Source organism: Pyricularia oryzae, chromosome 1 (assembly GCF_000002495.2).
Source record: "Pyricularia oryzae 70-15 chromosome 1, whole genome shotgun sequence".
Classification (NCBI taxonomy): Eukaryota; Fungi; Ascomycota; class Sordariomycetes; order Magnaporthales; family Pyriculariaceae; genus Pyricularia; species Pyricularia oryzae.
This window is the reverse complement of record NC_017844.1, coordinates 240,917-262,985: the sequence shown is the minus strand read 5'-3', so window position 1 is coordinate 262,985 and position 22,069 is coordinate 240,917. Positions and strand designations below refer to the sequence as shown.

Sequence of the window (22,069 nt, the reverse complement as noted above, 5' to 3'; positions counted from 1 at the left end):
CCACGTTGAAAGAGTGGTTTGGTCATGACTTTGACGTCAGATTCAACTTTGTGAACCGCACTGCGGCCAAAATCGATCCAAATTCACAGCGGGCCAAAACACGTATTTGGAGGTGGCTTTTTCTCGACGGCTTTACCGGCCACTTTGGCATGGAGATACTTGATTATTGCCTCAGATTTGATATCGAGATCGTTATTTTACCGCCTCATTCAACGCATTATATGCAGCCCATGGACGTATCCGTGTTCACTCACCTGAAAAACGAGTTGCAGGCGGTCCTGCATGAGCATATAAACACCGGTATTCCGGTGTTCACCCGCTCAGATTTCGTTGCTGCGATTCGAGTAAGTCGTTTTCGATCTACAGGTTAATTTAGCGGTAAACTGATATATCTTCCCTTAACTTAGCGCTGCTGGCAAACGGCTTTCACAACTGGCCACGTAATAAGCGGTTTCCAAGATACAGGCTTGTTTCCTGTCGACGGCACCAAAGTGCTCGCCAAACTGCGTGGCCACGCCACGGCAGCGAATACACCGCGATATCCGGACTCCCTTCCTACCGCTGAACGATTTTCACGGGCCAAATATGCGGCAAGCCGTATGGCGGCCAAGGCGCACCACTTTAGTTCAGATACCGTTGATGCTATCTCGGATTTACAAGCCGTTGCCAACGAGGCGATCATCCTACAGCAACGCGTTGCCCAAGAGCAGACGAATAAGCAAAAACGCCTTCAACGCGCTTCACGTTACAAAGTCAAAATGACGTTGAAGTCAAAAGACAAGCAGTTCCAGACCGCTAATACGTTAGAAGATATGCGGGTCGCTCACGAAGCCAAACAGGCGTTGATCGAGGAAACAGCCCTATACCAACAAGAAAAGTTCGTCAGAGATGCGTGGTATAGGGATAAGAATCAGGCTATTCAACGCTGGCGAGAAACAGAGGGCATGCCCAACGGGATTAAGATACAACAGAAGAGATATCTGGAGGACCTCGGCTTCACGCCGGAGAACGTTCCGGCGGTCAGGGAACGCCCTGGAAAAAGGAAGAAGACCGATTCACAGCCCTCACAGTCATGGTTCGTCGATAAAGGGCCAATTTCAGCTGGAAATACAAGTACCCAGATCAATATTACCGTGGATACCGACTCTGCCTGTTCTATCAGCATATGCGTATCACGATCCTCGCAATCAGCCTCACCTCCCGCCCCAAACAGGCCTTCCAAACCGTTCCCACGGTATATACCATTGGCTACACCCTCTCCCCGTCAACTTCAGGATACGAGACCGCTTGAAGACCGTTCCTCGCCGCCAATACCGGGTGGTAGAAAGGATGAGTTGGAAGTACCCGGGTCGCCTTGTGACCGCTTGAGCGACCGGAAAAGGGCGATTGAGCCAAAACTCCAGAAATAGATATCTACAGCGCAATTCACGGCTTCAATTTATCTGCAAATTCTAACCTTTTTCGTGGGTGTAGTGTTTACGAACGTGAATCGAACTTTCATGCGCTACTTTGTTAGCGATCTGCTAACAAATTTGCTGGCCCACGGTTTTTTCGAAAATCAAGGTTTTGTAACCCCCTCTTTGAGGGGGCCCACAACGAACAGCCCCCAAGTAATGATGAAGCGTGAGTTCTCGTCTTCTTATATGATTTGACCGCCATAAGCTGGTGAAGCATCTCTTAGGGCCGCCTTGCCATTTCGTGCCACACGCCACTGTGCTTACCTTTACCTAGGTTAGGAATGGAGGTTATGGCGGACGTAAAAGGGGCCATGTGGTGTACATCCATTCAGAAGAGCGGTGGCAAAGCTTGGTTCCCAATATTGCCATCCAAATCATGCGGTCCATCAATGCGCCGCCGGACCTTTTGCCTCTCATCGAAGATTCGCTCGCCGACAATGACGACCGACCCAGAAAGGTGATTTGCGTGACACAGACTTCGTATAATCCCGTTTGACTAGGGATGGAAAAACTGTCCCTAACCTCCCTCCCTAACCGTCTCGTGTGCTGGACAGCTCACTAGCCGTTGCCGCACGCCCTAATAACCTCAAGCCAAGGTTTTGGAAGGCCCTGATCGCAATCCGTACATCATATTCAAGCAATAAATCAGCCATATAATCAGCCATTTTTTGAGCTTCACTCCATTTGACAGCTGGGGTACCGCACGCCTCGCTTGCCGATCTCCTTCCGCCCAATGGCATCCTCAGGCATAACCCAGCCGCGCGCCCGCTTGGCCCCACGCCTCTCAGCCAGCCCCGGTTGAGGCATCCAGTCATCCCGCGGGAGTGCCTTGCGCCGCGTGCCCTCGGCTGGCGCGCCGATCTCACTGCGCCAGTGTGCATGGCCGGGCAGCTGCTCGTCGCCGACCAGCATGCAAAGACCCCAGAGCGCCAGACAGGCAGTCAGGGGGGTCTCGTCGTTATTTGCACTACCCTCTCCATGCTTGGCCAGCTGTGTGGCGCCGACCTCGAGATAGCCAAAATGTGGGGTTTCCTCGGCGCCGTTGCGGACAAAGACAAGTTCTATCTCGGTCAGGATAAAGCCGTAGCGGCAGCCGTGCTCACGCATGATTTGGTGAAGGTGCGCCAAGCCTTTGAGGTACTTGATACGCTTGGTGTTATCGACTCGCATGCCAGTGTTGAAGCGGTCAAAACTCTTGACCAGGCCCACCAAGCGGGCCGTGGGCTTCCCACCAAATATGGCGGTGGCCGAGGACGTTTCGCCGCGAGCGTTGACAACGAACACAAAGTCCGAAGCTGGTGAGGAAGGAGTGGTTGTTGCCGCACTGTTGCTCTTGGACGGGTGAGAGAGCTGCAGAGGGCGGGTGCTTGAGAGGCTGAGGGCGGTGTTAAGCTTGGGCAGGTAGTAGCTGGAATAAATAGAGTACAGAGCGGCCTCTGTCTCGGGATGCTGCTGTGTGACGGGTAGCGAAGGGAGGAGACACGCTGGCACAGCAGTGGAGAGGAGGGTTGAGGCGCCGGGAAAGGATAAAATTGTAGAGGCGTCGAAGGCGGTCCAGGGGCGAACCTGTCTGACATCCCACCAGAAATGCTTGGTATGAGGATCGTTCAGCGGGAACGAGATGGTGCGGACGAGAGCCGGGGCAGGATTGGCAGTGGTCAGGTATGATATTAAGGTGCTTGTCGGTCCAGCGGCCGGGGCGGCAGCCTCACTGGCAGAGGCGAGAGGGGATGACTCGCGCGGCGTGAACGTCTGTTGATGGTGGTAAAACAAATCCGGCTGCGGCATGAGGGTCTGGGTCTGCATTGACGACATGGCACCGGCTATTGTAGTGGCTGCTGCCATGAATGGCGATAGCTGGTGGTGGTCATAGGACGAAGCCGGCTTGGACATAGGGGAGCAGAGAAGCTGGGATGAAGACATGTTCTCGGTCATGGTTGTCCAGAGTGGCGCAGCCATAGTCTTGGGCTGGGGTTGAACAAACACGGAGGGGCTTGATTCGGGGTTGGCGAAGTTGGAGTGCTTGAAACGGGCCTTTGAGCTCTTGCAGACGCCAGCGGTGGAAGTAAGGGTCTTTATACGCTTCGGTTTCGGCTTCGGGGGTGAAACGGCAGTGATGGAGCCGATGGCCGAGTCTTGGGGCCTAATTTTGGGAAGAAGCAGGGGTCCGTAGGTGCGGATGGGCAGCCTTGCGTTGGTTTTTATGCGGGTGCTGTAGTCGCTGTCTGTTGTGTAGTCCGAAAGCAAGGGATAAAACGAGTAGATCGAGGCCTGAGACCCAGCATGTGGGCCTGTGCTGTAGGGGATCTCAAGAAGCGAAGGATCGAAAGAGAAGCTCGGGGTTGTTGATGGCTTGCATGGTGTAAAAGCAAACTCAAAGGGGAAATCCGTCAGACTGGGGAGGTTGATTGAGGTGTCAGTTGATATAGGAAAGGAGATAGGAATCCAGTGGCTGAGGGCACTAAGGCACTGCTTGAGGTGTAACTCACGTGGACATTTTGTAGACTGTCTCTGCTTGCGTCTGTTTTGCTACGTTAGGGGGTAATAAAGTCCTGCTATGATGCTGGGAAGTGAATGACGGCTTGATGGTGATAGGAAGACGAGACGAGTTGCGGGAAAGAGGGAAAGTCGAGCATACTTATTCTCTTGGGTATCAAGAGATGGATGAGCTGCCTGGCAAGCCAAATTGGATTAGACGGATCAAGTTGATCGAGATGGTCAACTGGGGCTTGACGTACCAAGCTTAGCCTACGCTACCTCTGGGGCTACCCGTTAGGCTAGCGGGTAAACACAAAGAACACGACGCGGACGCCAGACGCGACTAGCTTCGCAATTACCCACGTGGTACACTTTTGCGCGACGAAGGCCTTCCTACAGTGTGTCGATCTGACATTGAGAGGCATCTAGCTAATTGCTGCTGCAGATGCTGCACGAGCGCGTGGCCATTTTATCACCTAGGACTGGGTTCCCACGACCTAGGAATGGGAGAAGACGAAAAAGGATATTAAGCGGCCTTATACCCATTCACTATTTAGACTGGTCCACTGTTTTTGTTGTCTTTGGAATTACTTGGCTTTTTTTTAATCATCGTACAAAGACGAGAGGCGTTCCTTTGGCAGGAGGAGCGCATCCTCGAAAGCTATGAACTTCTGCCCGAGCAAGACGTATGCTCTCTCAGACTCGCCGACTCTGCCTGCTAAAACCTCGTTACCAAGTGCCTCTTCCTTCGCACCCACCTGAACTTCACGGCCAACTCCTTCGCCAAGGCATCGTAAATTCAAGCCTTGTCGAGGATCGGACACCATATCCAGCACTTTTGCTGTTGGGTAGGAAATAAGGAGAAGCCTGACAGGGATGTGTCGAATGGGCTGGAAAGAAGGCGAAGAACTGACAGGGATGTGTCGAATGGGCTGGAAAGAAGGCGAAGACTGACAGGGATGTGTCGAATGGGTGGGAAAGAAGGCGAAGAACTGACGGGAATAAATGGATGGGCTGTGTTGGCAATGGAAGCTGGAAACTATCCAGCACACGAGAGGGGGGTTAGTAAGGGAGGTTAGGAAGGTCTTCTTCTTATGTTACGTCACTCGATAAATATGATAGTGATATACTTTTGCTTTTATGTATTTGCCGGATACGCTGATATGGCACAGAAAGCTTCAGACCATGGTACATTGCCATTGAGCGCAAATCATCATTTGTTTGTCTTAGGCTCATAATGGGTACGAAGAATCCATTCCTATGGAAGGCCCGAGCTGATAATTCCGCAAGGGTTAGGTCCACTCCAGATGGCTCTGAGTGCTTGCTTTATGCAACTCCTCTCTTATGAGGCGCTTTTAAGTGGGTGGAATTACTATACAAAGCACCACGGCCACATCTCGACTTTGTCATTTCTTACCCTGTGTAGCTGTTGCTCCTCGCAGATTTGAAGGACCTTCTGGCCAAATACGGCTACACTTATGGCCTCTGCCAAGTTGACGAGCATTGCAAGCTGGCTGAAGGCGAAATTATGCTTGCCCAAGGAAACACAACGCAACTCGAGAGGATTCACAGAGCTTGGCTTTGACTTAAGGGTGTGTTCCTTTACTCGGACACTGCTTGAGATATCCCTCCTTCGCCCCCTGCTTGAGCTCTCTCTCCTTCCTTCCACACTTGATCTGCTCTTCATCCTCTCAAGCTTGCGCTCTCCTTCATTCCTGCAGCCGACATCATGGGCAAAATAAACCGGGACGAAATTGCTAGCAATTCAATACTGAAAGCCGAACGGGAATTTGTAAAGCAACTTCTAGGCTCACTTACAACAGACGGAAATAAAGACAACGAAAACAAGTATCCTCGTAGTCTTGCGCAGCGTACAGCCGAGTCGAGGTCGAGGTATTTTAGGGCAATAGTTTTCTTCGTTGATCTCCTGCTTACGTAAGACTAACCCTCTGGGTTAGGTTTCCAAACTCAACGCCGTGCTGCATGCCCCCCATCGCCTATGCCGCAGTGGGGCGTGCTTATGACAAGGGTCTTGTATACATTTTCTTGTCATGAAAGGCAGACGGGTTCCCGTTCTGGGCACATGTATGATTTGGATGTAACTGGGTTGTTCAAGATTGTTATAATGATGTCTATCAAAATCTTCCTAGCACAACTGGAGGAAATCGTCAGTGTCTTCTGATTGGATGAATATAACCCTGAATTTGCTGATTTTGTTGCAGCCAACGACGTGGTCCTGGAGTCAATGGTGGTGGTGAGGATAGCAACGCGTCCAAGATTCGGCGTCTCCTTCCTCCGCGTTTTGTATTTGGTATATCACGCGTCATACTATTGGCTTTATAGCCACTGCTACGAAAACGCGATTCTGGTGATTGTTCTCCGGATCCAAGCAGTTGAGCATCAGGGTAAGCCGCCTTGGCTGCCCAATGGCATGTCTGCCAAGGGGTGCAACACGAGCGAAACCGTGGCATCCACCTGCATCCTACAACATTGGTTGGCCAACGCCATCGGAACGCGTACGTCCGGGGATTAGATAACTCAGTCGCGGAATAAGGGGCTCTCGAAATTTAGTGCGATCAGGAATGTTAATTGGAGACTAGGAACTGCCACAGAAACTCTTCCCCCCTCATCGTAAAGCTCGTAGGACCCCTAGTCCACGCTCGTGGTTCGAGGCCATGTCGAAACTCTCCTGTCCATTTCAGTGGAAATTTAGAAGGTGAAGTGCTGTGAAGGTTGTCGAACTGTTGAAGGTATATATGCGCTATGTAGTTCCTCCACAAGCCTTCTCAACCTGGAATAGTTGGATGCCTTTTTGCTTCCCAGCTAAGCCGTTGAATGTACAAAACCAGGCGTGAATTACTACGCCACTATGCCGCAACGCCAACACGGCACCACGCCATGCGCCACTACGCGCCACTACGCGCCACTTCGCCATACGCTGTCGCATGTATTTGAGCAGTCGGTAAGAACAAAAACAGGAATCATATTCGGGCCAACCCTTGAAAGTTTCTATAATACCTCTTTTTGGACATTGGTTGCTGGTTTCATTTCTGGATCAACGAAGCGATGTGGCTTTCGCTACAGATTGCCCCTAGTGGCACGTCTCAGCTACACCCTCCTCGCCGCCTCCCGCTCGTACAAGTCGCGATTTTCGAATCGGAGGCCCAACAGCAAATATTACAGGATTCCTGCAGCGACGCCTGGGCTGTTGATGGCGATATGAACTTCGGCTTTGTGGTATTTGCAAACATTGTTGATCTTCTAGGGTTTCGAAAACTAGGTACTTTTTCAATCCAACGAAGCCGATGGGATATAAGCGACTAACAGGGCATTCAGAAGGGGAAGAAAGAGAAAAAATGCTGGAGAAAAGCATTGAAATGATCAATTCCGGAAACAAAATCTACTGCTACCAAGCAACTGCCAGCACGGTTGTCTGGGGCCCGGAGCAAGTCCCTTTGCCGAAAACGATACGATCGGAACCAGAACAAGAAAAAGATTGTAGAGACCCGACCGAAATATTGGAAACCTCCAAAAGATTTCCTCTATTGTTTTTGATTATTACCACCAAGTTTAATCTTATTAGTATTTTCTGCATGTATAGAAGGTGGAGTAGGTGTTAATTGTCAGAAAAGCGTTGATGGAACTCGTACGATGCGCATTAGGACAAACTCACTGAAAGGGCCAGCAGTATCCCGATAACCGTAAGGATTTTAGCAATAATTATGGGTTGAAAAGGACAAATAGCCCGAGCGGCCATGTTTTTGCGGGAACCCTGTTCATCTGGGAGGCATTGATGGGTATGGTTCTGGCTGCACAGGCGTGTGTACGCTGAAAACAACTTTGACTTTTCCCGTTGGGAACATTGCGAGCCTAGAGAGACCATTGGTCAGAGCGAATTCACTTCTTCCCCGACAAACACTTGGTCGACCAAAAAAGCGAAGAGGGGTAACCGGAATGTCTCATGCATAGTCGCTAACAATGCAATAACGACAAGTCATGCATAGATGTTAGGAACCGTGAAATGTACTTGAAGTTGGTCTCCACTGTCCACGTATAAAGATGGTGGGTCATCGAAGGCTGCATAAAAACGACGGCGAGGGAACAGGGAGGGAGGCAATGTGTTCCCAATACGCGGTGCTGAAGCGCGTCGCGCAAAAGTGGGTTCCGCCCAGGCGGAAAGGAAGCCGTTTTAAAACGGAACTTACGCGTCGCATTCGACATTTCCAACAGCGGCTCCTGAACTTGGTCAGTTTGGAGTTTAGATGCGTTGAAGTATTTCCCCCAAGGAAACTCGGGTTTTCGTCTCAAGACCCTGCTACTGCTGAATCATTTGTTACTGTTCCCTTTATTATTTTCCCCCCTAGCTCACAGTATATGCGGAAGCGATGTACAAGAAGAGGCAAAACGGTGTGAGGTAGAATAGCAAGGCACTACGGGTTTTCCAAGCTACCTTCCAAAATCCTGTCAACGCACCAGTCGACAGTATTACGGCCGGGAGTTACTGAATCCTGAAGATGCAAATACCAGTCGAGCAGGACCCCATATTGTCATATTTTCTAATCCATGCTACCAAAGCCAAACCTAGCAACCCGAACAACAGGACGTTCATTCAGGAGTCTCACAGCTCCCGGTACGATTCCACTTTGACCATCTCGCCAAGAATCCTCTGCTCACGCTTTGGTGATAAAATTTGTTAGCCAAAAATTCTCTAATGCGCCCCGCGGCAGAGTACAGCTTTCTACCTGCTTCAGATTTCGGGGGAGTTTGCAAACGAAATAACCATGCGAATTCTGTTGGCAGGAGAAATCTCCAACTTGATTAGAAAAGGCGAAAGTCAGGGAATATCTTAAGTGCTGAGCCAGCCGGCTTGAAATGTCGGCTTACGGTCATAATGTACTGGGTCCCGAACAAGGCAGTGAAGAATTCTCGGAGGGACGCGTCGTCCAGGTACCGGGCCTGGAGCAGAACTGTCTTGGTCGGTGGCGACGGCATATTTCCCGTGCGTAGGTGCAGCTGCTTTTCACCTTGAATTCGAAGAATCAGAGACTGCCTGCAATAAAAATTGGAGAGGAAAATGCTTGTGGATATAAAACATTGAAAATCAGATGTAAATATCAAAGTACTCCTACGCCTAGGTCTTAGGCCACAGTTTTCCCGGAATACTTCGGTAAGTTTGGGTTTGCTCACGGTTTTAGAAGTACAAGTAACCCTCTCACACTCTAGCTCCGCGAAAATGATAGGTCCTGCAAAAAGCTAAAATGTAGTATTTGCAGGAAACCTCAACGCGTGGATTTGCATGCCATTAGGAGAGCCGTAAGCCTTTTCTGGACCGGTCCTAGTGGGAGTGTTTTCATCGTCCCCTAGGTCCTCGCCGTCGTCGTCGAGGGGTACGCAGCACGCGAAGACGGATTTATTGCCAACCCTGTGGTGTATATTTCTGTCGACGATTTGCGGGATTTTGAGACACTGGGATGCCCCAGAGACTAGCTAGATACAGAACTTCCAGACATCACGTTGGTTCGCTGATTGTTGTTGAACTGTCTTGTGTTGAATGGCCCACCTCGTTGGGTTTTGGGTCTCCAGCTTCGTATGTGTATTTAAGGAGATAATAGCTTTTCACCTGCTTGTGCAAGCTTATATGAGCGCTTCTTTGACCTCCATCCCGCGATTGCGATTCTGCGAGCTCCTTTAAGTGGGTTTGAAGTGCTCCTCATAGATTGCATGCTAGATCCTGGCTGAGGTAATTGATCTGATGAGCTGCCTATCTTCTTTGAATCGTCGGGTAAAATTATAATATGCGGTGGCCAAGTCCCAGTGGTTTTCGCCCCCTGGCGTGTCGAGGTGACACTTTTCAATTATGGGTGGACGGAGCAAGTTCCTTGGCTTTATACCTGGTCCAGCAACTGAGCATCAACCTACGGCTGCTTAATTCGGGCTAGGCAGGGGCTAACATGGACTTCAGATCTTGTGTGGGTTGATTGCTTAGGTCGTTCGAAATATAATGGTATATTAAAATTACGTCTGCCAGCAACGACAATGCTACATCCGGTACTTTTTACTTATATGGAAATAAGCGTCCACAGGCGTTTTCCGAGCTACTGCTAACCTCGTACTTTCCACAGCCAAATTTTCGTCATGTTAGTACCTGTTATCTCGTGGCTTTGCATGTCCAAGATTCGGCGTCTCCCTTCTCCGCGTTTTCTATTTGGCGCGTCACGGCTGCAACTGAACAAACCAAAGTTGCTTTCGAAGTACACACCCCTCTGCAGCCAGTCCCTGATGCATCAATGCCTCCTAGATGAACAGGGTTCACGTAGAAACATAGCCGCCCTCGGCCATCCTTTCGGATGCCATCGACCAATCGATGGAGTAACTCTGCAAGTCTTGACACGATAAGCAATTGGCAAATGCCGTCTGGACAAAGCAAAATATGCGTGTGGCACGAGTTGGGCCAGTCTGTGCTGCCGACCTCGAGATAGCCTAAGTGCGTCAAGACGAGTTCAATCTCGGCCAAGATGGTGTTGTGACTCATATTCTCAGGTGCAAGTTGAGTTGATTGGAGGATATTAGTTTCAGGAGGCCGCCTCGCCACGCCGCCTCGGGCAAGCACCAACTCCGCGATAAGGGGAGCTTCAAAAAAATGTGCTGACGAATAGGCCGGTTTCGCTCTATGCCCTGCGTCCTGCAATGTTGATTGGCGAATATAACCGGAAGCAGACATTCTCTTGTCGGTTCGTCAACTGAGAATATCTGCAGGAGATAGCTTACCGAACTAGGTTGAAGCTGCAGGATTATAAAAGCTGAACCGCCGCCCTCTGCTTCAATTTTCTTTCAATCTTAACACCTCACACTCTTATACCAACTATCAAAATCACTCAGAGCTCCAACAATTTATCTAAAAACACATAAATTTCAGAAGCTGTCTAGTTTCCCAAGTGCAATCCGCCCAAAATGCCTTCGGAAGTTGTCAAGTGCGCAAAAGGCGGAAAGGGCATTTCGAGCACTCAAGTTTGCCCTTTCTGCTAGAGCATCAACTCTCCCTACCTCTGGAATGGTCCATTCCCTATAGTGGATGTACAATGTCTAATAATTTTATGCGTACCGACAGGTATGAGTTTGGAGCTTATTGTTGGCATTTCTACAGGATATGGTCAAATGTATAGTCTGGCGAGATTCGATTTTTTGTGCGGATCACGGCCTGGCGAGGGGGCAGTTCTCGATCCTTCATTGGTCAATAGAAGGTAACTGTTTATCTGGTATATATAGCGAGCCCTTGGCTCTAAGAACCCTGGTCCCATGATTCGGCATCCCTAAGAGGCTGCAATATGTCGGACCCGGTTGACGAGGCCTCCACAAAATCGTATAGATCACCAGGACTGACATCATTGGGCAACTTCGTGTACCTCTTCCGAGCAGCTTCGTTATAGCCGCTGTCGAGGGGCGGACACTTTTGCCTGAGGATTTCCATCAGGTTCTTAGCCGTCTCGATCCAGCAGACGAGACGGCCCATTTGCTTGGTCAGTTCCGAGTGACCCTGCGACTCGGCGGCGACTCAGCGTTGACATACTTGCGGTTGGGTGGATAGGGCCTGACGGCACTGTTCACTGCGGCAGACATTTCTCCAGTCTTTTATAGTGTTGACGCCCAAAATGTGTCAATATCTGTAGTGGGTGTGAGGTTTATATATTCGTTAGTCAAAGGTGACTGGGCGGGACGTATGTGTGCACTGAACTAGCGCATGAGTGGCAGGCAGGGAGGCAGAAATGGAGGGCATTTATCTGTTCTACGATGGTACACACTGTCTCTAAAGAACTTGGTGCTAATGTGTGCTACTCGGAGAAAACCAAGCACCTTTTTCAATATCACGAAAGGTTTGAAAATATGCCTGGCTACAAGTGAAAAACGAGGTTATATTACAAGGCCTTCCATTTTGGCCTGGTTTGTTTGTACTTTGGTAATGCCTGCAGCGAAAAGTGTTTACGGAGCTTGCCCGAGGGCCCGATGGTGGTGCATGGTGAGCTTATTTATCGGTCTGCTCACAAAATTTGATAACGTTGCGAAAGACAGCATAGTAGTCTCACATCAGTTATCCTGGATCGCTCTTTCATAGGGTTCAGCTGATGAAGCCTGGAAGATGCACAAAAGCAGTGAAGTCGTTGGCAAATTTTAGCCAACTTGTTATCAATCATTAAAAGCGGTTTAAGTAAAGCAGCTCATCGATTCACGAAGCCTACCTGCACAATTTTCAAATGACGTATCCTGTTTCTCATACGCAGAAATGTATCAACTTCAACAAACAAACGGAAACCGTGGAACTGAGATTTCTCGATCGCTACTGAGTCAAAAAATTGGCAGCCAAGTTCTTAAGGCTAGCCTGGTATATCTCATGGAGCTCTTTCACCACTTCAGGGTCAAGTGGTCGTCCTGCGACGGTTGCGGCTTCTACAGCTTCCGCCGCATGTTCACACGTTTTGAACAGCTGTAATGGCGACTCTTTGAGAACAAGCGATGCAATCAGACGAAGCATCGTGTTATCAGGTTTCCGGCGTTGACTAGGCGTGTGGTTAGTAATTCAATGAAACCCAGCTTCAAATTGTTTAGAAACGAACATAATTTCTTCGGCTTCTTCCGAATACACCAAAAGAAAGAGCGGCCATGGTCCAGCCAGCTCATTCCATCGCTTTGCCACACGCTTGCGTTCGATGAGAGCTCTCCGGGATATCGAAGGCACCATTTCTTGGGCACTCATATAGATATCCAGCACGATACTAGCATTTCGATACCCGCTTCGTCGATGAAGATGGCCGTTTTGCCTTTCCATGGCCACGCGGGCCTCCAATGCCTCCAGAACGCGAACTAGCTGTACTTGTGCAAGCCTTGACAGTAATTTGTCGCCATTTTGAGCCGTAATAGCTTTATCCAACGCTCTCAAGACAGCAAAGACTCTGCGATCTGTGCTCAGAATCTCGCATGTCATTTTTGTTTGGGTGAGGAGAATAGCCCAGCGTCCTAGTACTGACTCAATCTTCCCGATGAAGTGAACCATGGGGTTTTGGTCAACTAGGTGCACACAGATTGCATACAGACCTTCCATTCGCATTTGACCCTCTGCCTCATCTTTCTCTTCAAGCCTAAAATCGTTTGGATTCTGGTTCCAAACATCCAACGACATGGCTTGAAAGCGATGCGTTAAAGCATCCACGTCAACCATCACGGGCACAACAAAGACTTTCGAATATTCCGTAGGTAATCTACGTTTGGGGCGGAGATCAAATGCAGTTTGATAGTTTATACCTAATCCTCGCAGGCTATCAGCCTGTAATGTTGACGAACCGTGGTTACCGTTTCCTGGTTCTGGGATTTGAGCGAGTTCTAAGGGCACCGTGCCACCAACAGGCCCACCAAACACCGCATTGCAGGACTTTGGGGGTGGAGCCCTGGGGCAGCGGCAGCGTCTTTGGCATGCCGCCGGTGCCCTCGACGCCCTCCCGGGCCGGCAGGCACGTCGGCGACGAGCACGACTTCTCGCCCCCGTCGGCGGCTGTGGCGGCTGCCTCGAAGGAGCTGCTGGACCTCGAGTTCGAGGGCTTAGAGAACTTCTTCGGCCTCAACGGTGAGAGCAATTACCTGCCCGGATTCCAAGGCAGGCCCAAGAGCCCATCGCGAAACATTACCTCCACTCCGACCATCCATGAGGAGGACGAAGGAGCGAACGACGACGACGACGGCCTGGCCTCGGACATCGCGGCCGCCAGGGAGGCCAGCGTCTCCTTCAGCACCAAGCTGCAGAAGAAGCGCATCCGCCGCCGCCGCAAGCCGAGCACGCGCGAGGACGACGACACGGAGACGGAGACGCAGCGCAGACATCGTCGCCACCAGCACGAACGGAGCAAGCACAGGGATGCCGTCGACGGCGACAGCAGCAGCGATCACCCCCGCCGCCGCCAAAGGTCCCGCTCCCGGTCCCCACTTGCCGGCAAACGACACCACAGGAAGCTCAGGCGCGAGGAGCACCAGCGTCCGCCGCAGACGCCCCCGCCCCCGCGCCCCGCCGCCCATGACGATGATGCCGGAAGTGGTGCTGGCCGAGGGCGACGAGGTCGAGTACCCCAAGAGCCCGCTGTCGCTGCGCTCGTCGCCGGCCCTGTCCCCGCGGCGCAACAACCTGAACATCTCGGCCCCGATGCTATCGCGGGAGCCGCTGCCGTCGATGCTGCTGCTCAAGCCGACGGTCTACGACCTTCGCCCCTCGGGGTCGTCGTGGTCGCCGCGGGTGGCGGTGGGCAGCACGTCCCCGCCGACGCCGAGCAGCAGAAGCAGAAGCACGCCAGGAAAGGGCGGCGCGCGAGCGGCGCCGGTGGACTACTTTGACGACCACGGCGACGGGCTCTCGCCGGTGCAGCGCAACCTGGAGCAAGAGGAGACGCACCGGTGGCTGGCTGAGGATGCCGAGGCGCGCAAGTCGGCGCTGCAAAAGGCCAAGGCGGCCGTCATGAGCTGACGCGAGAGTTTTACAAGAGTGGTGGCGGTGGTGGTGGCGGCGGTACGTCGCCTTCTCCCGCCGTGCGTTGCGCCGCAGAGGTGACGAGCATGGGAGGAAACATCGGCGGCGGCCACGCTCAGGCTTCCTCTGGCGGACTGATGGGCTTTCGGCTCCGGGAGGGACTGCTCTTTGGGACCAAGAGCTCCTTGTCGATTGCGCACAGCCACCAGAGCATGGATAGCAACTCGACTTTGGTGCCTTTGATCATCAGTCGGTGAGGCGTTGGTGTGTTTGGGTGGTTGATATCATGTTTCATTGTAAGCAGATCATTAGCTTCAAGGTGTAGGGAAGTATGGATCTGTAATCTCCCAGCAATTTGAACAATTTTTGAACACTTGGTCACGCACCGACGAGCAGCGAGAATTCTGGCGTCAGCCAATATAGGTAAGAAAACAGTTCTGGCTGCTTTTTAGGATTCAAGGCCTATGTAAGCCTAATACTTCCGCACTGGGGTTCAGTTCATTAAGTGCCGTGGTGATTTGTTGGTTCTTCAGCGTTCCGTTTAGATTTGGACGACATGCTAGCCACCTTTCCTGTTCTTAGATCCAGGGCAAAGATCTCTAGCGAGGTATAGGATGGGAAGAGCGGTGTCATATACCGTGGGAGCGAAGTTTGTCAATTATGTCCTCTGGGAAAACGAAGATCATAGGGGAAATCTGTTGCAATGGCATGCACTTTTCCAGCACGGAGCTGGGAAGAAGCGGATCCAAGGCGGTTATGTATCCCGACAACACTTTGGCAGTTGACCCAACACTACTTGACCAATCGAAATTCTCGGCGCCATCCGGCTTGAGCCACTGATGAATTGCAAACGTTTCGTCAGGAGCCCATTACCTTTGATGAACAATCGATGCAAACGGTAGCGGAAAATAACAGTTCTTGGTCCACTGAAAGGTATGACTACCTCTTGTTTTATTCAAAACTCTTTTCTAATTCCTTGCTCTTGCCAGAGCTATTGCTGAAAGCACGCTTCGGTGAGCGACGAGGTCGCATCCAGAACAACAACTCTAAGCTCTTGGCGGGTAGATGAATGGCATGCTGTACCGTAACTTCAGTCTAGGGGCAGAGCTATGCTCGAGCGCGTCGCGTCTGGTAGTGCAATCATGACCATTCAAGTGCCGCACCCGTGTCAATCTCTTCAAGTTGGCTAAACCTAAGTCAACCGAGCGAGCGCAAGCATTGACTGCAATCATGACAGGCATGCGTGCAAAGAAGCTGGGCAGAGCATGAAAACAGCTGAGGTTGGAAAAGTGGCGAGTTTTTGTGGTTACATCGAAAGGTGGATAGTTGGTAGTGCAGCAAATGGGAAGTGTGCGAGAGGGTGTCGGCTTTGGCTTACTGCCCAGTATTCCATATGGAACTAGAACAGGCAAACCTCGCGTCCGATTATTACTTTTGAGATTTGTGGGTGCAGGCCTGTCAATCGGAGTCATCCGGATTTTTCCTTCCAGCACACGTCGAGCAAGGGTGCTCATGGTTTGCCGTATTTATAACAATATGCGTTCTGGGGAGCCAAGGCAGCGGCAGATTTATAGCATTATTCCATGGTTTGTGTGTATATTATCTATTCAGCCTGATGTTTCCCATGCGTATATCGTTCGTACCAAATACACAGGCTTCATGGCACCACTGTGGCAACCAACTAGAACGCTCCAGAAGCCATATGCAGCATGGCACCAGGGTCACACGCATTCTAATGTCTCTGGCAGAAAGAGCGCGTCCTCGAAAGCATCTACGAACTTCTGCCCAAGCAAGATGTATGCTATCTCAGGCTTGTCAACTTGGCCTGCTGCAACCTCTTTACCAAGCGCATCTTCCTTCGAACCCACCTGATGTTCACGGCCCCCTCTTTTACCAAGGCCTCGAGGAGTCACACCACATCCAGCATTTGACCTTTACTTTTGTCCACTCTGAGGGTACCTTCCTTCCCCCTCTGGTACACCCGGTTACGGGCGACGAAGTCAGCTTTCTCTATACACCCTATATTCATGTGGCCTTTCCCATGAGCAGGCCAAAGTATGAGAACTCAGATCTCGGCGACTCGCTCACTCAACAGTACCCTCCCTCCCCTATTCCACTCTGCCACCAATGTGCCGTCCTTCATCAACGCCTTCAAGCACCTGCCCAACATGCGTTATCTGACAATCTGCTGTCCTGGTAAGGATAAGGACGCCAGAGAGTGTTACAGGCGCGGTATTGTGGATTGTGCCCTTATTAGCCTTCGCATTTCTATGGAGCGTGCACCCCTGGATAAACCGAACAAGCTCACGCTCTCGTCTGTCCACCCTTCGGCCAGCCGCAGGTTTCCCGAGTAGCTCTTTGAGCTTATTTACGTGTGTCGGGTCAGGTGACCGCCCGTTTGCCAGCCATCCAGTCCACCTTAGCTAGAGCTTCGTTGGCGTAGGTGAGATCGCAGATTTGATCCCTCCTACTAGGCTAGAATACAGATTCTGTTCGTCACTTCAGTATGTTATTGTCAGCTTTGCATTGTCACACTCCCAAACATCGGAAAGCAAGCCCCAAACTTGGATTGTAGTCAAGCTTGGTCGTTTGCTGTTTGTAGCATAACTTCGACGACCACGGAGTGACATGTGTACCCTTGCTAGTCTATTCATCTGACTGTTTTGTATCCTCAATTGAGCGTGCGCCATGGAGGCTTGCCTTGCCTCAAAAGGGTCGCCCATCAGGCTTAGCAGCAGAAAACCCGAGGCGGCTCATAACATTCGTTTGGACTTTAAAGCCTCTTCAAGCCCGGTAATCACAACACGCTTGCGCGGGTCCTCCTCAGTCATTTGGCGTACAAGCCTGTCCATCAATTCACTCCCAAGAGACCTCCTTTTTCCAGCGACGGTGTTCAACCAATCCGACATTTTGTCTGCAGCATCGCCCACTTCATCTACGATGTTGCTGATCCACCAAACAGGATAGCTCTCGGGGCAATCCAACTTGCGAAGCAAATACAGCATCACCACTCCCAGTGCCCAAATATCCCCAGGTAGCCAACGCGAATAAGTTTCAAGAAACTCGGGTGGGAGATACCAGGGTGTTCCACCTCTTTTCAACCCGTCCTCTTTTGATAAATCATCGTTGCTTTGACCGAAATCGAGCAAGACGGCTCCCCGGGCCCGACTGAATAGGATATTATCAAGCTTGATGTCTTTGTGAGCGACTTCGCGGCCATGCATCCATACCAGCGCGTCAACCATATTGGTCATGACTTGCTCGGCATCACTTATAGTACCCGAAAAGAAGTTATCGGGGCCAAGCCAGAATTTGTCCCGGAGGGATGGCGCTGGGACGTTCTCAATGATAATAGTATGGGAACGAGCGTCCCACGCAAGCAGCTGGGCAATGAATCGGTGCTTGTCGGAGCCAACCTTTAAGTGAATCCTGATTTCTTGCAACCACATATTTGCGGCTCTCCGAGGGTCGTCAGTGCAAACCAAGACTTTGACAACAACGGGCTCTTTGAAGGTCGAAACCGCTGCCTGCCATACCGAAGCCGGCCGTCGATCTGACAGGGTATTTATGCGCTTGATAGAATAGTTATCACGCGGGTTGGGCCCAAGAAGCTGGACGGTTTGCTCGACTTTGAGATCCCCCACAGGGTGTGATCTGGCAGCGATTTCCATCCCGATTTCGGAAGAGGGCAATGCGTGGGTTATGGCAAACAACCCCTTTGTTTTTTTCGCTACCGTGACTCCGCTTGCTTCCATGATTGGTCTCTTTTTTAATCCGGCTTGGGATGATCCTTCGTCCTGCGTTAGAGACTGCGCATGAGATGAGAAGAATCGTCGAGGCAGGACAAGAAGCTTCGTGGTAAAGGTGAAGCTCTTCTCGGAGGCAAATATCAGCCACGTTCCCGAGTCGAGCTCTGCTGATGAAGTGTCGTAAAGAATGATGCTGGAGGCTCCATCCTTGCTAACAGTAAGCTTTGGCTTACTCTTGTTGACTATGGTCACTTTGTCCCTTGCGGGATCAAAATAAATGCGAGCCGCGATAGCAAAGTTACGCCCGGGTGGCTTAATGGAAACATCACAGCCCACATCGTTGATGGTCTGATCAAATACCAGGACCTTGCTTGGTTCGAAGCTTGTCTCACTGCCTTCATGGCTAAGCTCGACCCACTCACTGGCCGGCGCTTGTGTATTCACCTGCGGGAGACCGACAGGTGCGACTGTAAACGTACCAGGGTCAGAAGGCAGGAAGACCAGTCGGGTAGAACTGGTTTCTAGGCTATCCAATCCTAGCCTAGACAAACTCAGCACTTGACTTTCCTCGGTTGTCGCCAACAAGTGGTGCTTAGATGGGCCTTGGTCAATGGCACCAACGAGATTGCTTTGGACGCGCAAGGCCTGGTTTAGACGTTTCTGGTAGATTTCATCCTTGGATTTGAAGACGTTCGTCGCCTCGGTATGATGATCTTCATCAATAGGCTGTTGCTGCTGGCCAAGCGCACACCTAAGTCGTCCCTGGTATGTTGAATCTTGGGAGTTGAAAGCATTGGTAACCTCGGTGGGCGGGTTTGCTTCAATTGATGACGTGGAAGCCATGGTACGCTATTGTAAGGAATGAGGCTATCTGAAAAGGAGAGCAAAAAGGGGAACCAACCATACAAATTAAGAAAAATACTATCATTAAATCCAGTTTCGATGTACTTTAGATATAAGCCTCGAAGGTAGAGAGTTGGAGAACCATTAGGCTCTGGGCCTACGGAAGCATTTGTATTTATGGAGTCCTCTTGGAACTCACAAGAACGTATCAATATCTTCCACCAACCAGAAAACCTCATTATGGAATATGGCTGAAACCACAACCGATTGTTTGGCCTTCAAGCGTGCTGTTTGAAACGCACGAATGGATGGGTGGGGTCGATTTTCGAATCGGCGTCTGATTGGACGCGCTCAAGGTATGCATGCACAGGCCTGGTTTCCAACGTGCACAACCCAATCAGCAAACACGAATTGCCGCCAATTACGTACGTGTCGGATAAGCTGAACGAACGTGAACTTTGCCGCCCGCGGCGGCTCGACCGACTCCAGTACATTATCACCATTGCGCAGTCGAGACTTCACGGGCACGAATTCTCAAGCACGACTTCGAAGATAGCGATGGACGACCCAACTGCAACTCAGCACGACTTTGGTCAAACTTTTGAAGAGTCCTACCGATTCAAGTGGGCGTTTGAGCGCATCGGCTATGACGACCCAGCGAGCATTTTCACGGACTTGTCGGAAAAGTACAACACTGTCCAATGCAGGCTGCAAGATCACAGAGCATTTTTTCTTGATGTCGACGACATTGCCCACGAAGCGACAGATGTCCATGATTTCCACTGCAGAATGGCAGAACGACAAAGAAAGCGGGTCGCTGAACTGCGAGAATCATATTTCAAAACGGATCGAAGACTGATCCGCAGTAAATGCATCGGCCATCAACAAAGCGAAGCTCTGCGTGGCATAAGAAAACACAAGTCTTTGGACGCTGTTGTCATGTTTATCAATTCTCTTCTGCAGCTCGATGCGTCGACCGAGTTATACCACCAGGAACCCCACGAACCTCAGGGCAACGACCGAGCGGATGCTGTCCGCTCAGATCCAACCTCAACACCGCAATTTAAAGGGGGAAAACATCAGGGGAAACATCACGTGGAGCAAGTTTTTACATGTTCTGATCACGAAATTCCGTCACAACCAAACGCTCCAACACCGCTCCGACAGCCCAACAATGTATGTTTCGAGGGGAGGCCTGGGCCTCGACGAAAGCGCAAAGCAGATACTGCCTTTGAACAACCTGCAACTACGGGCCGCACAGCACAGCCGCGCACGAGTCGACGTCTCTCCGGGAAACCGCCGGAGTCCGCCGGGCTTTGATTGTGTATGGACGACCAGGTGGAAATAGTCAACTGGTACTCCAGAGCTACAATCATCCTATACTGAAACCGCAGGGCCCTCCACGCTTGCGCCGTTACATCACTCCGTTCGAGGATTGCAGATGGGGGAATGACAAATGACAGGTTTCACAAAAACATCTTGGAGTCTGCTCAATTATATGGTATTAAGCCAGCAGTGCATCGTGGGAATCACCACAGCGACATCATCTGCGGCGTAGGAGGGCTTTATCGGGATAAACCGGATGTACCTATGCAGCCTGAGAGGGAAAAGGAAAAGGTCAGTGCATCAGTTGAACCGCAGGCGCGGAAACAGACAAGGCACACACCACAGCATGCAGAATGCTATAAGCCAGGGTGGTATTGTAAAAAGCCGGTATTGTAAAAAGCCAGCCCGCCATCAAGCAGTGCAAGCCGGTGACGAGTCTGGGCCCTATCACAGTTTTGATTTTTTGAACGATGCCCTTTTGGATAGAATGTATCGACTAAATATGGAGGGGAAAAAACGACTAACCTACCGGAATCCCGCTACTCATCAATTCTGGTTCTGGCGGGGCGTTTCTTTGTTTCTTTTTTTGCTTTCAAAAGGCTAGGATATCCCAAAACTGAGGACGGGAAGCTACGAACAGTAGGGTCAGAAGGGGAACGATCTATGGCAGATGGGAGTTAGGGGAGCTCGCTCCAACGAACTTGCAAATCTGCGGCGGTCCCAGGGTTGAACTCGACCACACCCCTCGACCGAACGGTCATTGAAATTGTCCACGGCCCACCCACCGTTCCATCCTAGGGCAAGCATGGACGGCAGGGGCTCTCGAGATAGTCTAGGGGCAAATATTTTGAGGTTACGTGAAGACAAGGCAGGCGAGGAGAGCAGGGACAATGGGCTCTTTGAGAATCCATCTTTTTGGGTTGATAGGTAGAAGAGCGTAACGGATTTTTGCCATCATTCCGTGAGCTTCGTTTAAGTTTGAGGCATTCAAATATGACATTTTATGGATGTCCATAAGAGCAATGCATCTGGAATAATTGGCTGCGAAGAATTAAGAACGAAACATAATATTTTGTTGTCACACCAATTGAAATTTCGCATTCAGGCATGATAACAAAAATATAAAAGGAGTGCAGAGAAGGGACATATCGCAAATTCTGCTATTGCGAAGCCGACAGCTTCAATGAAGAGTGAAGCAGAAGGCTCTCAACACGTGCCAAAACCGACGCCAGCTTGGAAGTAGCACAAACTGTGAGTCACCGATCTTTTTTGGGACTTTGGTTGGGCCTAATGTGTGGCCGCAGGATCGGGCCTTGGTGAGCGGCGCTTTTACTGCCTTCGAACTCTCTTCGGCGTAGCTGACCTGGCTCGTTTTTAAATGAGTAAGTGCCAGAAATGTTGACAATACCAATCTTGAAAGGAATACTGAAAGTAATAGAGGCAGAGAGTGCAAAAATTCCGGGTTTGTGATAGATTTTGCTTATCGCTTCTTTGAACTTGATGGGGAGGAAGGCATCCATAGCAAACAGGCTCCCTTCGGACGGGCCATAGAACTGGGGAATAAATTTGCGGGGGCGTCGGTGTAGCACCGATCCCTGTGCTCAGCCTGATTTTACCCCTCTTCTTTCATCTTTTCCACCCACTCAGTACACCCCTGTCAGTTTTCCTCTTATTTCCAGGAGCAACTGCATACTCCATGTCAAGGATCTTCC

General features: G+C 50.7%; 9 protein-coding genes across 9 annotated transcripts; 5 read left to right on the top strand and 4 right to left on the bottom strand.

Moving 5' to 3' along the window:
- Positions 1-2,132: 2,132 nt before the first annotated feature.
- Positions 2,133-3,954, bottom strand: MGG_02019 (uncharacterized protein; the record flags this gene model as incomplete). Its single annotated transcript, XM_003708721.1, has 2 exons — positions 2,133-3,852; positions 3,947-3,954. The coding sequence occupies 2 exons, from the start codon at positions 3,952-3,954 to the stop codon at positions 2,133-2,135; spliced, it is 1,728 nt and encodes a 575-aa protein (XP_003708769.1).
- A 1,218-nt stretch (positions 3,955-5,172) lies between these two features.
- On the top strand, positions 5,173-7,259 carry MGG_16001 (uncharacterized protein; the record flags this gene model as incomplete). Its single annotated transcript, XM_003708720.1, has 6 exons — positions 5,173-5,176; positions 5,759-5,870; positions 6,158-6,205; positions 6,279-6,451; positions 6,785-6,897; positions 7,020-7,259. 6 exons carry the CDS (start codon positions 5,173-5,175, stop codon positions 7,257-7,259), a joined length of 690 nt encoding a protein of 229 aa, XP_003708768.1.
- Positions 7,260-7,262: 3 nt separating this feature from the next.
- MGG_16000 (uncharacterized protein) lies at positions 7,263-7,968 on the bottom strand. Its single transcript, XM_003708719.1, has 2 exons — positions 7,609-7,968; positions 7,263-7,524 (listed from the first exon to the last, which is right to left on the bottom strand). Exons 1-2 carry the CDS (start codon positions 7,816-7,818, stop codon positions 7,342-7,344), a joined length of 393 nt encoding a protein of 130 aa, XP_003708767.1. The 5' UTR covers positions 7,819-7,968; the 3' UTR covers positions 7,263-7,341.
- Positions 7,969-8,051: 83 nt separating this feature from the next.
- On the top strand, positions 8,052-8,707 carry MGG_15999 (uncharacterized protein; the record flags this gene model as incomplete). The annotated part of the gene is made up of 2 exons (XM_003708718.1): positions 8,052-8,565; positions 8,633-8,707. One exon carries the CDS (start codon positions 8,052-8,054, stop codon positions 8,346-8,348), a length of 297 nt encoding a protein of 98 aa, XP_003708766.1. The 3' UTR covers positions 8,349-8,565; positions 8,633-8,707.
- A 100-nt stretch (positions 8,708-8,807) lies between these two features.
- Positions 8,808-9,299, top strand: MGG_13679 (uncharacterized protein; the record flags this gene model as incomplete). Its single annotated transcript, XM_003708717.1, has 2 exons — positions 8,808-8,938; positions 9,209-9,299. The coding sequence occupies 2 exons, from the start codon at positions 8,808-8,810 to the stop codon at positions 9,297-9,299; spliced, it is 222 nt and encodes a 73-aa protein (XP_003708765.1).
- A 1,548-nt stretch (positions 9,300-10,847) lies between these two features.
- MGG_15998 (uncharacterized protein) lies at positions 10,848-11,445 on the bottom strand (the record flags this gene model as incomplete). Its single annotated transcript, XM_003708716.1, has 2 exons — positions 10,848-10,998; positions 11,339-11,445. 2 exons carry the CDS (start codon positions 11,443-11,445, stop codon positions 10,848-10,850), a joined length of 258 nt encoding a protein of 85 aa, XP_003708764.1.
- Positions 11,446-13,256: 1,811 nt separating this feature from the next.
- MGG_02017 (uncharacterized protein) lies at positions 13,257-14,439 on the top strand (the record flags this gene model as incomplete). The annotated part of the gene is made up of 2 exons (XM_003708715.1): positions 13,257-13,953; positions 14,012-14,439. 2 exons carry the CDS (start codon positions 13,257-13,259, stop codon positions 14,434-14,436), a joined length of 1,122 nt encoding a protein of 373 aa, XP_003708763.1. The 3' UTR covers positions 14,437-14,439.
- A 2,753-nt stretch (positions 14,440-17,192) lies between these two features.
- MGG_02016 (serine/threonine protein kinase) lies at positions 17,193-19,031 on the bottom strand (the record flags this gene model as incomplete). The annotated part of the gene is made up of 2 exons (XM_003708714.1): positions 17,193-18,655; positions 18,740-19,031. 2 exons carry the CDS (start codon positions 19,029-19,031, stop codon positions 17,193-17,195), a joined length of 1,755 nt encoding a protein of 584 aa, XP_003708762.1.
- Positions 19,032-19,447: 416 nt separating this feature from the next.
- MGG_14613 (uncharacterized protein) lies at positions 19,448-21,443 on the top strand. The gene has a single exon (XM_003708713.1). It carries the CDS (start codon positions 19,590-19,592, stop codon positions 20,349-20,351), a length of 762 nt encoding a protein of 253 aa, XP_003708761.1. The 5' UTR covers positions 19,448-19,589; the 3' UTR covers positions 20,352-21,443.
- The last annotated feature ends 626 nt before the right edge of the window (positions 21,444-22,069 follow it).

Coding starts and splice junctions, on each gene's coding strand:
- MGG_16000 (XM_003708719.1), bottom strand. CDS start 7,818: ATGGTCTCTCTAGGCTCGCAATGTTCCCAACGGGAAAAGTCAAAGTTG. Junction 7,525..7,608: donor GGATACTGCTGGCCCTTTCA/GTGAGTTTGTCC, acceptor CTATACATGCAG/AAAATACTAATAAGATTAAA.
- MGG_14613 (XM_003708713.1), top strand. CDS start 19,590: ATGGACGACCCAACTGCAACTCAGCACGACTTTGGTCAAACTTTTGAA.